The sequence below is a fragment of the Diabrotica virgifera genome, chromosome 6, assembly GCF_917563875.1.
Source record: "Diabrotica virgifera virgifera chromosome 6, PGI_DIABVI_V3a".
Classification (NCBI taxonomy): Eukaryota; Metazoa; Arthropoda; class Insecta; order Coleoptera; family Chrysomelidae; genus Diabrotica; species Diabrotica virgifera.
The window spans coordinates 1116538-1131522 of record NC_065448.1 but is presented as its reverse complement, the minus strand read 5'-3'; the positions used below and the strand labels follow the sequence as shown (position 1 = coordinate 1131522).

The 14985-nt window shown below is 34.4% G+C and overlaps 2 protein-coding genes across 6 annotated transcripts in view; one reads left to right on the top strand and one right to left on the bottom strand.

Annotated features, from left to right (window-relative positions):
• Positions 1 to 2246, top strand: part of LOC114330651 (DNA-directed RNA polymerase I subunit RPA49) — a 33334-nt gene extending 31088 nt beyond the window's left edge. For both annotated transcript variants that reach the window (XM_028280067.2, XM_028280060.2), the window contains one exon: positions 1834 to 2246. In XM_028280067.2, coding sequence (XP_028135868.2) covers positions 1834 to 2077 — 244 coding nt within the window. In that variant the 3' untranslated portion in view covers positions 2078 to 2246. The remainder of the gene's footprint in view (positions 1 to 1833) is intronic.
• A 576-nt stretch (positions 2247 to 2822) lies between these two features.
• Positions 2823 to 14985, bottom strand: part of LOC114330596 (uncharacterized) — a 128720-nt gene continuing 116557 nt past the window's right edge. For 2 of the 4 annotated variants that reach the window (XM_028279993.2, XM_028280010.2), the window contains one exon: positions 2823 to 13779. In XM_028279993.2, the coding sequence (XP_028135794.2) occupies positions 13339 to 13779 (441 nt within the window). In that variant the 3' untranslated portion in view covers positions 2823 to 13338. The remainder of the gene's footprint in view (positions 13780 to 14985) is intronic. The other 2 variants (XM_028280001.2, XM_028280012.2) reach the window with 2 other exon arrangements.

Genomic DNA, 14985 nt, shown 5'->3' with positions numbered 1-14985 from the left:
ATAATTATGTTAATTATGTTAAATTATTCAACGCGGAGTCAAACCCGGAAAACAACAGAAAGCAATTATGTTAATGTTTATATTACTGAGTAGAGAATTGAATAACCTTTTAAATGAGCTAGCACACGACCCCTATTCACTATTTAAAAATAAGGAGTGGGGGAAGTGGAATGGAGGGGGTTGACAAATGTATGTACCGCAAAAATGTGTCCCCCTTAGATCAAAAATCGACCTGTTTCGTAATTTCCTTAAAATCCAATAAATACTGCCAATATCGAGGTGAGCTGTTTTCTTTGGCCCACTCTGTATACAAAAATTAGTCTTCCTCATCAGTTTCAGCAAGATCATCTGGCTCCGAAGTGTCTGATCTCATTTTGATATATTCGTCCTGGTTTATTCCTGATTTGGAATAACATTATTTTTAATTAAATTCTTTAGATTCTCGTATTTTTTAGATTATTATTATTATCCCGGTTATTTATAGCGTTCTTCGCCTTCCGGTTCCCAGTTTTTTTAGATGCCAATTTTAATTCTTCGTTGTATAGCGGTGCTAGTGAAGGTGAAGTAATGGTTGATCGCCTTGTCTTGTGCCCTTTCACACAAATTTTTATTTCTTCACTTTCCGGATCTAATGATGCTTTTGCTATAACCGTGGAAGAATTTTGATCAGGTGATGCCAAGGAAAAGTTAGGCATACGTCAATTATGTGGTACGTGATATTAGCCGTTGTGGGTTACGCCGTCGTGAGGGTTACGCCAAATGTTGGGATGAAATTGTGAAACCGCTAAATGTACAGCTGGTTCCAAAAAAAACTGATACGACTCTTAAAGCGTATTTTGTAGAAAATTGAGCAGTGTATTTTCTTCTTCTTCTTCTTCTTTTTGTTTTTGGTCTCGCTGCAAGGCAATTACCAGCACGATTTATAGGCGATCTTGATGTAGTCTGGCTCTAAGCCATATCAAAATCGCTGACTATGTTCTTATAAAAAGCTTTTGATGAGGTGTGATATAGTGAATATGAGTTTAATTATATTTAATTTATTATATTTTGAAGGATAAATACTTATTATTGACATACTGTGACTGTCACTGCCAAATCTTAAAATTTGTCAGATAACTTCAACCTCAAAAAATGGCTGTTTGTTTGTTTATTTTATTATTTGTCTGTCATAATAAATATAATATGTCAGACCAATCATACACTGCTCAAAATGATCAAATCTTACTAAGAGTCGTATCAGTTTTTTTAGGAACCAGCTGCACATAATGACATTATTCTGATATTCTATAGGTTTATAGTAATAGGTGGGGTACGACCTTTGTCCGGGAGGTGTATTTCTGGTCGGTCTTTCAGAAAAACCAAAAATCGCAATTTCTAATTTTTGAGGGTTACGCCCTTTAGCCTTTACACGATCGATATGTTTTCAATAGTGTTTACGATATCTGGGACGACATTTTATTTTACAGAAGATGAATTACAAGAAGAATAGGTCGGCCAAGAAAAAAATATGGTTAGATGAAGCAGAAGAGGATCTTATAGAGAAAGCTGTAGAAATAAAAAGGAAAAGGATTAAGGATTGTAGAGAATGGAGAAGCATCGTTAAACTATAGCCTCAAGCTGATCACCATATACCTACATACATATAATATACACTTTACCCATTCAATTTTTTATGATATATCCTTATCTAGATCCCGTCTTTAAATTGAGAACCTGCGTTTACTAGACCTAGTCAACCATCCTTACCAATATACCAATTACACTAGAAGTCTTTACTTCATTGTTTGTTTTTGTTGCAATTTATTATGATTAACACGTATATATTTATTATAGGACGAGACCATTGCATATGAAAGACAAGGCACTATGCTATACTATGGTGTTGGCAGCAATAGCGATGGATTTTGAAGTTGATGTAGAGCTTTTGTCCAAGGATATGAAAATTGGCATCAAAAAAGCTATAGAGGTAGCCAGGATTCTTGCTTTCAATGCAAAAGCCAACAACAAACATGTAGTGCAATTGAAGCTTCCGTTACCACCTCCGGTTAACTTTACGCCGAAGAAAGGGAGAAGATGAACAAATGTTACTAGCTAGATTTTAAAATTCAACGAGGAAAGAGAGAAACGTCTATTCAATTTTAAGTACAATATTGTAAATTGTTTATTATAGTGTATATAAAGAAAGAGTCCTGGCTTTGAAATGATAAAGCTGATCATTTTAATAATAATTTTTATTTTTTCCCAAATGTAATTTTATTTTTTACCATGTCATCATCATTCAACCCGGATCTATCCAGACCGGAGGTCTCCCTCGGTCTTTTCCATGGATTTTTGCTTTGTGCTGTTTGCATCCAATTTTTGGGGGTCCGTCCATAAAATGTCCAGGACTTAAAAAATCACTTAAAATTCGACAATTTTTCCGATTTTGTATCAGAAGAGCATACTGTATATTTACCTTATTTGAATATAATATTTTACCTGAATATTTTATTTGCCTATTTTGGGATATTTATGATTTTGATATTTTTGAATATACCTAGTTTGATGTAGTACATTGTGTCTTATTTTGATGATATTTGCATTTTTTTTGTATTAAAACATTTGAATACAGAGGCGCTCTTTCTTTTTTATTTCAAGGGTTTTTCTCTTCCTTATTTCTTTTTTGTTGTTGTTGTTGTTGTTGTTTCCCCGAATATAATCTGCATAGACTGAGCAACGATGTAGTGCCTTTGAGCATATTGTGTACCGATCTTTTGAAATTACTTCTTCAATCACTAGGATGGTACAAAAGGTGAATAAAAAATGCAACGAAAAGAAACATATAAAATTTCTTAGAATTTATTGGTTAAATTTTACAAAAATACTTACAAATATTAAAAAGGATAAATTATACAAACAGAAAAACTTCAACTATAGACTTTAAAGAAAGTAACAAAATTTTGTGTATATTTCTATGCTTTAAAATAACACTAAATGTCTTCGATACTACCGATCAACGAGAAACCTACATTTTTAGCTCTTTTTTTACTGATAGTTACAAAATAGTAGATAAATCTATAAATCTACAAAATATTTCTCTATATGTACATGGAGTAAAGAGGTTATTTGGCTTTCTTCGTATTAAAGTATTTGTATATAAGTGTATAATATTATTTCCCTTAAATAATACGATAAAATATGTACATGAAAACAGTCTGAAATGGTTTTGCTATTTTATAATCAAAAGTATATAAATAATAATAAATATGCGTATGATAACAAGCACAATTATGCGCAAATGTGGCTATCCACCCCTGGTAGCATAGCTCCAACCAACCTACACCGCGAACATGCATTGAACATACAAATAATACAACAAAATTGTGGATAGTCGTCAACTTCTAGTCCACAACGACATCCACGGTATTCTTGGAAACCGTTTTCGAACTAGGTGACCTCCCCTGAAGCGCTGCAGTAATCAAGTTTGACTTAAATACCCGATAGAGATAAGAACGGGAAAGTAAGACAGATCCGCATTACCATAGTCTACTGGACATCACAGACGGATGTGAACGTCCCCGTAAGATTTGGGCAGTCCTCTACAGATGGGGTAAACTTCCCTCGCCTTCTTGTGACTGCTGTGCTGCAAGACACTCAAGACAGACGATCAGACACATGTCACAGGACTGCCCACACAGGCGACCCTACAGACTTCGTAATGGGAACCGAAGAGTCAATAGAATATATAAAAAACAGGATATCTTTACCTATTCTGTGATGTTACCCATTGTAGCATTTATTGCTACCCCGTAAGTGTTTTATTTGATGCGCCTATGTATCTTTATAACTCCCTAACGCTTCGACGTGTAGGCGCAGGCCGAACGACCAACGGGACGGTAGAGAAGCGAAACTCGTAATAGTAAAATCGGTTGGTTAAAGAACATCCGCTCTGATACGTGAGCTGCTTGCTATTTGTAGACGAACTCTGGGAAAATAATGGACTGAAATTAAATATATTACATACCACCAGTAAACTAAACATCAGGAAACTCAACAGACAATCTCCAAAGTAACAAAAAAACAAGAATTCAAGAAATTATAACATAAATTATACCACGTGGTCACGTATCAGAGATCCCAGGGTTCGTTTTTACATTCTACATCATATTTCCATTCCACCCATAATTTGGATACTTAGTTGGATTTTTTTTTATGGATAAATATACCTTATATAACTAATTTGGATACTTAGTTGGATTTTTTTATGGATAAATATACTTTATATAACTAATAGTAGGACATCATAAACCATTACCGACCCGTTTCACCAAATACATCCACAGAACCTCTCAACTTCAGACCGCTCCACACAGATGTTATAGTGCACAGAGATTTCCCAAATCTAGTGGACCTTCCTATGAATATACCCAGGAGTTATAAAAGATAAGAGTTTTTTTTTCTTTATTTCAATTCATACCTATAAATATTTTGGTTTTTACTCTACAGTAATAAATTTGTGTAAACTTTTTATATGCATATAACAGGTACCTATACTACACTATATACATAGGTTTTTTGAAGTAGGATTTTAAATAAAGTTAGGTAATGGTAAATAATAAATAAATATTCAAATAAAATAAATTAATTGATAAGGGAAAGGGGAATTAAGACATATATAAAGATTGTCGATAGGTTTTAAATAATATTTCTGGAAAAGTCTTTAACCAAACTCATTTTGTTAGTTTTATATAGCTTCCAGCATCTATGTTTACTTAGGTATAGTACTTAGACATAGATCTGGTATTTCTATTGTTTCGGACACTTAATAGTTCGATTGGTGAGTACGTCACCCTTTAAGTCTCTGCTAGATAAGGTATTAAATTTTTTTGTGTAACCATTAGTTGTTCTAGTATTAACTATACCTTATCTAGTCTAGGATCAATTAATATTAGTATACTAACCATAGTATAGGATTTCGCTACGCTTACGGACACTGACCTGGTTTTCGTTATTGATATTTTTATATTGCGCAATAGCGGTGGTAATTTACTTGGCGTAACCCTTTGGGTTCTAGATTGTTATTTTTCTCAACTCCACCACTATTGTTTATCTCACATGTTTTATAAGTATCATGGATACATTGTAAATTGTGAAATATTATAAATATATTTGTTCTTAGTAAGGTTGATTTTTATTTCAGTCTCGTATCACCAGTTGATAATATAGCAGAACAAGGTAAATAGTGAATATTTTTTTTTGTATTTCAGGTCATTGTATCACTGTCATTTATTTATTGGTCGTTTATTCTGTTTTTCTTTATTTCAAAAATCTCGAACTTTTCAAATCCTCGGTTCAGAAATCTGAGCTGTTCGTTCGAGTTGGCGCCCTTTTTCTTCTTCTTTCCTTGTCGTATCTTCATATTATTCTGTCTCCAGCGTTCTTATCTAGTTGCGTTCCCTTCTCGCATTAACCTGTCTCATTTTCTTCCTTGTTTCTACCCTTTCATTATCCCATATCTCTGTTTGTATATTTTAAAGCCAATATTTAGTGCACTGAAGCTAGCCCGAGTCCTCACTTGAGATATAGTGTCTCTCTGCCTCTTTGATTTGTTCGTCTGAGCTAAGCCACTCTCCATTAGTATCTTAACCCTCTTCTCTTCTATTTTCCCCCTCTTTCATCAGCTCTTTTTCTTCCAAATCCCAATACCCAGAGTATTGGGTTACACCATACGCTAAATAAACAAAATAATACAGTTTTTTTTTTTCTATTACTATGAAGTCAATGAAGCAGGGATATTACAATTTCTTTAAGGATAAGACTTCTAAGATGCTACGTGTTCTCCGTATTATTTTATGGTTTGGAGGCTTGGACGTTAATGAAACATGTTTCGGATTAGAAGCCTTCGAGTTATGGGCCTACAGAAGGATATTAAAAATAAGTTGGGTGGGTAGAGTCGCGGATGTCGATGTGTTGAGAAAAATGGGAAAAGAAAGAGAGGTTTCTAATTACAATTAAAGTTAGAAAACTGAAATATCTGGGACATGTCATGGGGGCGAGCGTTATAACTTGTTGCAATGAATAATACAAGGAAGAATACAGGGTAGAAGGAGTCGTGGAAGAAGATGCATCTCCTGGTTAAATAATTGGAGAGCTTGGTTTAACTGCACTTATGTTGGGCGTCGATTTTTGACTCTTCGCTTCGTTATCGAACGTATTCGCTTCGTATCTGTTTAGTATACGAAGCGAATACTTTCGATGACGAAGCGAAGGTTCTGCACCTCGATTTTTGACCCTTCGCTTCGTTATCGAACGTATTCGCTTCGTACCTCTTTAGTATAAGAAGCGAAGGGTCAAAAATCGGGGTCCTGATCTCTTTAGAGCAGCGGAATCGAAAGTGCGAATTGCCATGATGGTTGCCGACCTTCTTAGAGGAGATGACACATGAAGAAAAATGAAGTGAATTTTTTGAAAGTACTTTCGACTGGGATACTAGTTTCTGGCACTGTGCTAATACTGATTTCATCACCATCATAATTATTATATCATGCTAGTTTTACAATACTAGATTCATGCATTCAATTAAGTCAATGTTTCTAAAAGTACATTTCACTGGTTATAGCCTCTGGGTACTGTGCCAATACTGATTTCATCACCATCCTCATATCATTCTGGCTTTACAACACAAGGAACGTTTTTCTTACAGTGACACTTTGCCCCATCCTCATTACAGGTCCTACCCGCTTCTGGTCCCAGATATCTTCTGTGAAGTTTAAGTTGTACCGTCTTATCCATACATCATTGTCATTCACAGCTGTATAAATGATTCTCTGTACTTTTCACTCAAAACTTTCTAACATGTTTTCATTCTGTTTCAAGTCCAAGTCTTGTGAGAACCGAATGTATGCTTTTTTGTAGTAGAGTTTTGCACTGGTATTTCTTGGTATATTTGAAGATATACATATATATTCTTGGTTGTTTGTCAGCTATTTTTATGGCGTCGCCTTCTATAAGGAGTAACTGAAGAATTCTCATTGCCCCAAACATCTTTCTTTTGTCTACAAAATCTTGGGCTGCTTTGTATGTGGTAAACATGTACATATGCTATAACCTAGTAAGACGCTGCAAAGAAACTGCAACGACTATACAAAAAAAATCTTAAAAGTTTATTAGAAGAAGGACAAAAACCCTGTGAAGTAAAACAGTAAGCAGTAAAGTATCAAGAAACCAAGACATTCACCTATTATTTATTGACCTAGCAACAGCATACGACAGAGTAACAGCAAAAAACTGAAAATTCGTAGACAACTCTGCAATAAATAATAAAATCATTGCAGCAGACCACTAAAACGAAGATATAAGAGCTGGAACTCAGTGTTACATGAAGAGCTTAGGACAAGACTAAGGATAACATATTAACTGATATTAATTGATATTTAAGTCTTTTATTTTATTGGTTGTTTATTTAATTATACTTTTGTATAGAATAGCAAAACTCGCGGAAACTGCGTGATAATAAATTATATACTATTCTATCATTAACTATTTACAAAACTAAGCGATAACAGGTGTGTGTGGTGTGTGATGTTATAAACAGTACGCACAAAACAAATACAATCAAACATAAGTAACCCCGAACCTGTTTAACACGTAAACTGATCCAAAACAGAAAGTTTGGCCTATATATGAATATTGTAATGAAAATAATCTAAATTGCTCTAAAGTTGGTAACGTGAAATCTGTTGGTATTGCAATTGGTGAAATATGTATTGTAACCAGGCATTATTGTTATAAAAAAAGGTTTAGATTTGTCACCGTATCCTTTGTAGTATGTCATCTAAGTAAATTCTTTTCCATCATGCATCCCTATTAAAGGTTATAGGCCCAGAGTTGTGGAAATTAAAAAAGCTTCCATAGTGGTAATAGGAAAATCAATTTTTTACGGAAAACGTGGTAAGAAACGCAACGAGACAAGGTTTAGTAGTACGTCATATTAGTATGACGTCACGCTAGACACATTGATAGGTTATTTTGTTTCTGAACAAACACAATGATCTACCCTTTTTGGTTATTTTTAACTATTTAGGCCATTTATATATTAATAAATTATAATTGGTGTTGAGGGCCCGGATAGCTCAGGCGGTAGTATGTCTGACTTCCACGCAGGTAGGCCGGGGTTCGAAACCCAGCGCCGGCGAGAACATCTAGACATTTATAAATGTCTGTAGGCCCTAGGCCGACTCAGCCTGAATAAAGTGAGTACTTTGGGTAATAATAGGCGGTTGAAGCGTAGCACTGGCCCTGTTACCTTCCTTGTATACCGTAGGCCCTAGATATAGCAGACTTCTTCTTGTTATGGTGCCTATCCGTTCCGAACGTTGGCGATCATTCTGGCTATGATGATTTTGTTCGTTTCTATACGGAATAGTTGTGTTGAGGTCTTTCTATACCATGCTCTCAGGTTAGCAAGCCAGAATATTCTTCTTCGTCCTGGGGTCCTTTTTCCTTTAATTTTACCTTGTAAAATGCACTGGAGTAGACTACCCTGCTATAATCCCAAAGTCGCGTTAGCGGTATAAAACGAGAGAGTATTACATAAATATAATTGGGGTTGATATATACGTCGTAGAGATGTTCTTTTCTTTTACTTAAAAAATCCTATCAATCCTATCCTATCAATTTGGTTTAAATCTCTTAAGAATGGTATTCTAGAAATGACTTATCTAAAATTATTACAATATTGACCAAAAAGCTTGATAGAAGTACCAGAAGTAGTGCAGTGTAAGTATGGTAAATTTTTTTGTTTAGAATCAAGACCGCAACAAATCTTGACAACGTGATGTGATATCTTGCATTAAGTATTTAACAATGGGGCTACCCACGGACCTAACTATCATCAACGATCATTCGAGATGGAGATGAGTTGTGCAGTCAGCCAAGACCTACCCCAGGTTGTAATGCTACGGGAAGAAGAAGTAGTCCTATATAAAAGAGTGGTATTTATCTACAATATATTATCGCTTAGCTTTGTTATTAGTTACATACAAGTAACTTATATTATCTTCCTATATTGAATATACAAACGACACTGGTTAAACTACTGTCTACAACTTAAGACTAGAAAAGACAACATAAACATCCCCTCTGTCAAAACATGCGGATATTTTACAGCTTAACATAACCTATCTACAAGAGAAAAAATTCCCTTAAAATATTCTTTAATGTTTAAAAAAAAGTGCTGCTCCTCATAACAAATGTATAATTTTAAAAATGGTCGAAAAAGTTTTATAAATGAAGAATTTGTAAATAATGCTTTAAAAGAGGGGTACATAGGCGTAACCAGGGGATTTTGGGGGTTATAACCCCCCCCCCCCCAATTTGTATGTACTTTGAGCTCTATACGCTTAACACCATTATTATTCCATACCCCGCAGAGACCATCAAGTAGTTTTAAGTCCCCCCTTAGGATCATCCTGGTTACACCTCTGGGTGAGTAGGACATGTAATGCGGATGAAACAAAATACTCCAGCTAAAAAAACGCTTCTTGATATACGCATTGCCCAGAGAACAAAAAGGAAGACATGAGAAATATGGGAACAAGTGATTGGCGGAGGAAGACGATGGATAGGGACGACAGGAGAGAAATTCTTGAAGAGCCTAGGACCTAGACAGAGTTATTAACCCAAAATGATGATGATGATTTACAAAAATCGTGGTATAAGTGCCAACTTTTGCTGAAATCTCAGGAATTACTGTATGTTAGATTTTGTAATAATCATGTAGAATCGAGAATGATTGAAACATCCACCGTATTCGCCAGACCTGGACGTATGTGACTTTTTTTATATATTTCCTAAGTTAAAATCAGAGCTTAAATGGCAAATTGTACAGAAGATACAAAAAATTAAGAGCTTTTGCTGAAATCGGGAATTACTGGCCATTATAGATTTTATAATAATCATGTATAATCGACATCCATCGCATTTGCCAGACCTAAACGTATGTGAGTTTTTTTTATATTTTCTAAGATAAAATTTTACAAATGTAACAAAAGTTACAAACTTAAATGAACAGTGGGACCAATCGACGGAAATTAAGATAAGGATCGAGAAGGCAAGATCAGCTTTCGTCAAAATGAAAAAAATCTTTAACAGCCACGATATAAAATTGGAAATAAAAGTTCGTTTACTAAAATGCTACGTATTCTCCGTTCTTTTATATGGCATGGAGTCATGGACCTTAACTGAAGCATCACTGAAGAGACTCGAAGAATTTGAGATGTGGTGCTATAGACGCATGTTGAGGATTTCCTGGATAGACAGAGTTACCAACGAAGAAGTTCTACATAGAATGGGTAAAGAGCGTGAACTAGTCGTAACCATAAAACGTCGCAAACTGGAATACCTGGGCCATATAATGCGCAATGAACAACGATATGACCTACTTCGGACCATACTCCAAGGTAAAGTGCATGGGAAAAGAGGTCTAGGACGGAGAAGAATATCCTGGCTGCATAACCTGCGAAAATGGTTTAACTTAACCACTACCGGACTTTTCAGGGCAGCAGCCAACAAAGTCAGAATAGCTATGTTAGTGTCCAACATCCGTAACGGATAGGCACCAGAAGAAGAAAAGATAAAATCAGAACTTAAGGGGCAATATTGTCCAAAAAACATATAAAAAATGAGAGCTTTTGCTAAAATCTCCGGAATTACTGTCCGTTAGATTTTGTAATATTCATGTAGAATTGAGAATGATTGAAACATCCACCGTATTCGCCAGACCTGGACCTATGCGACTTTTTTATATTTTCCAAGGTAAAATCGGATCTTAAGAGGCAATATTATGCAAAAAAATACAGGCATGAAAGAATTAATGTGTCCTTTTGGACATAATTGCACCGTGTTCAAAATTATGCGTTATGTTATGAGTACAGTAACCGTTTAAAGAAATATATAACAATCAAATAAAACCGTAAATGTTTTGTTCATTTAATATCAATTCAGTAAACATTGCCTATAAGTAAATTCATTATATTTATGTATTTCATGGATTCACCACCGAATAACTACATAATATGTACAACTTATTTTACAGTCTCAATAATGGTACTGTTGTGGAAACTAACCTGGCTAGAGAGGTTGAAGTGATTAATGAGCTGTGACAGGAGTAGTACTAAGGTCCCATTCCTATAGACAGAGTAAAATCGAAATCTATAAACATTTGAATCAATTTACAACAAATTAATTTCAAAGATCGAAAAGATTTCAATGCGAGGTAACTCATTTTACAAATATTTAATAAAAAGGCAATTTTTTACATATAGAGTGAACAAGTGGATTGGTAGATTATTATTAGTGGAATGGCCTCCTCGTTCCCCCGATTTGAATCCTAAAGATTATTTTTATTGGGGATACTTGAAAAGAATATTATTTCTAAACGAACGAAAGTTTTACTTTCAATATTAACAATATTGAAAATAAAACTTTATTAGAACTAATCAATCAATTAGATTTTAATAAAAAATGGGGTTTAAGCTCTATTGACACTTTTCTTTCAAAATCTACCCTATGCCGAACTGCGCTTTTGCCCTGGGAGTGAAAACAACCCCATCTAGGGGATGAACATTTTTTAATCAAAATAACTAAGGAAATCGATAGTGACCAAATCTGAGTAAATTTTGTTCTATAAATTTTTTTTCAAAATTGATATTTTCCAAGTTATTTGCGATTGAAACTATGCATTTTTCATTGAAAAAACTCACGTTTTATAACCGTTTTTCATGAATTACTTAAAAAAATTTAATTTTATAAAAAAAATCATTAAGAACATAATTGTGGCTAATAAAAAACAAAGAGAGTCGCGTTGGAAAGGCCTAGGTAAACCCAATAACGGCTGAGTTATTGCTCTTTAAATGATGGTTATTTTCGAAGAACCTCGAAATGGAGAACCTTCAATCTCAAATAATTCGAATGTGGTTCAATTTTTTCGTAAAACTTAACACACATCTTTTAAAGTTCATTAAAAAATCTTTCAAATAAGCTCTGACAAAAGTTTTTTGCATAAGAACTGACTGACTTATGACGAAAATAAAGTCGCTCTCTGCTTATTTCTTTTTGAAATGTAAAAGTTAAACCCTCGTCGTTACAATCCTAATACAAATGTAGCTTCTCACTTGAAATTAACTTTATTAAGTTATAATTGATACGATCCATGTGATTCGACCAGTTTTGAGTGCTTAGTTTAGAAAAAATAGTTGATTAAATCGAAAATGACATTATTATAATTAAAAAAAAATCATTTTTTTTAATAAACCTAAGTATTTATGGTACAAAAACAAAAAAAATCAAAATTTTCAGTAAAATAAATTCTACAATTAATATTTGAACCATTTTTTTTATAATATGTATACTTTTTATTTAAGGAAAATTAACTTTTTTTAAAAATCTTGAGAACGTCGATTTTCGATTTAAGCAACTATTTTTTCTAAACTAAGCATTCCAAACCGGTTAAATCACATGGATCGTATCAATTATACCTAAATAAAGTTAATTTCAAGTGGGAAGCTATTCATTTCTATTAGGATTGTAACGATGAGGCTTTAATTTTTACATTTCAAAAAGAAAAAAGCAGAGAGCTACTTTATTTTAGTCATGTCAGTCAGTTTTTATGCAAGAAACTTTTATCAGAGCTTATTTGAAAGCTTTTTTAGTAACTTTAAAAGATATCTGTTATGTTTTCACAAAAAATTGCACCACATTCGAGATATTTGAGATTAAAGGCTCTCCATTTCGATGTTATTAGCAAATAACCATACTTTAAAAAGCAATAACTCAGTCGTTATTGGGTTTAACATAGGTCTGGTAATCTCTTTGTTTTGCTATTAGCTACAATTTTGTTCTTAATGAGTTTTTCTATAAAATTAAATTGTTTTATGTTATTCATGAAAAACGGTTACAAAACGCGAGTGTTTTTCAATGAAAAATGCATAGTTTCAATCGCAATTAACTTGGAAAGTGTCAATTTTGCAAAAAAAAAAATTATAGAACAAAATTTACTCAGAATTGGTCACTCTATCGATTTCCATAGTTATTTTGATTAAGAAAATTTCATCTTCCAGATGGGGTTGTTTTCAGCTCCAGGGCAAAAGCGCAGTTCGGTATACGGTAGATTTTGACAAAGGTTATAATTACTACCTAAATCCAAATTTTCAAGAAAATCGACCTTGGTTCTCAAAATTCCACGAGAAAATGGCTGCTGATTGGACTATAAAGCGTTGAACGATAAGTTACCTACAGTATTTCGCTTTGCGATCTCTGAAATTAACTTAAAAGTCCCTTAAAGTTAGTACACCACCATATTCACTTCGGCTGATTGTTATAATCTACGTAAACTCTAACCACTTCACCTGAGTATTTGCGTTGCGAGGGCATAAAATAAAAGTCCGCAGGCTGCATATCAGGTCCTTGTCTACCTCTGTCTTGGTAGTGGTTCCTGTCATACACTGTTCTCGGCAGAGAAAAGGTGTTTCTGTCCATGTTGGTGGGGGGATAGTTGCCCATGCGCGGGCGCTGCAGAGAGCGAGTGTCTCCTTGTGGTGCTGCTGGTGGTACGCTGGGCGGCCGGGTCTGAGGCCGTTGGATGTGGCGACTTTTCGTCGGTTTGGTGCTGGTGCCATTAGTGTTGCCGTTGGAGTGTTTTTTCTCTTCGAGGGTGACTGTGGAGGGGGTTTCGAATGCGTCGAAAGCGTAGTTTGTATTCGAGGAGTAATCTTTCCATGCGGAGTTAGGTATTAGGTGGTCCTGAAATTTAGAAGAGACTTGTTTAAAAAATGGCATCAAAGAAATAAAGTCAATAAAGAAAATCATCATATTTGTAGAACTTACTAATGTGTATGATAGTAAACCGGTTATGAAATTTTTAAATATTTTTAATGAAGCATTAGCTTATTGTACAATAGTTAAAGCCATAACTGCAAAGATAAGCCATAACCCGTTAAGACAAGCAAAATGTCCTCACTCCTATAAGCCCAGAATACCCTGTGTTCAACTCTGTTTCCTTTGTTTATCCTAAATAACACTGCTTGAAGTAATTACGGGGTGGATCGAGTAGCTCTGCGGTTACCACAGCCGGTTCCAAGCCCGGATAAAATGTGAAGGGTGACTAGCAAGGTTAGCAACCTACCATCGTAATAACGAATACTGCTTAAAGAAACAATATAAAGCCTGGGAACCGGATTGATAATATGAAGACGACCACGACAAGAAATAAGGACAAGAGAAAAACATCCAAAGCCCAAATGAGATGGAACATCAGATCGCTCAACATAAGAGACCAGGAAATAACTTAAGTTACTACAGGAAACAAAAAAGAAAAGGACAATCAAAATTAGGTGAATATATACTAACAGTACACTAGCAAAAGAAAAAAGGGTCAAAAAATGTGTACTCTTACTAATACACCAAAGATACCAAAATCACATCAAAGAATGTCAATCAGGATCAAAAAGGATTCTAATAACGAAGATAAGAAATGTAGAATCAAGTATATTCAAATGGGAAATAAGCCACAATTTTACCTAAAAATGATTTTATTAACGTTTCGACGCCCAAGTCGGGTGTCGAAATGAACAGAACATCAGCAAAGAGGAAATGAAAGCTTTAAAAACTTTAATAAATGATGACTCCATAACAATCCTACCAGCGGATAAAGGAAATGCAACTGTAATAATGGATAAAGTACAATATGAGGACAAAATTACAGATCTAATTACAAATGGACCTTATACCAAATTAACGAAGGATCCAACGAAGACACTGGAAAACAAAATCTATAGAACTTTATTCAAATTTAAAAATGGCCTAACGTACTATCAAAGAAAATTAATGACACCTCATTACAGTAAGACACCACATTTTTATGGAGTACCGAAAATTCACAAAGCAAATATTCCACTTAGACCTATTTGTAGTACCATCAATTCTCCTTGTAGTGAACTATCAAAATTT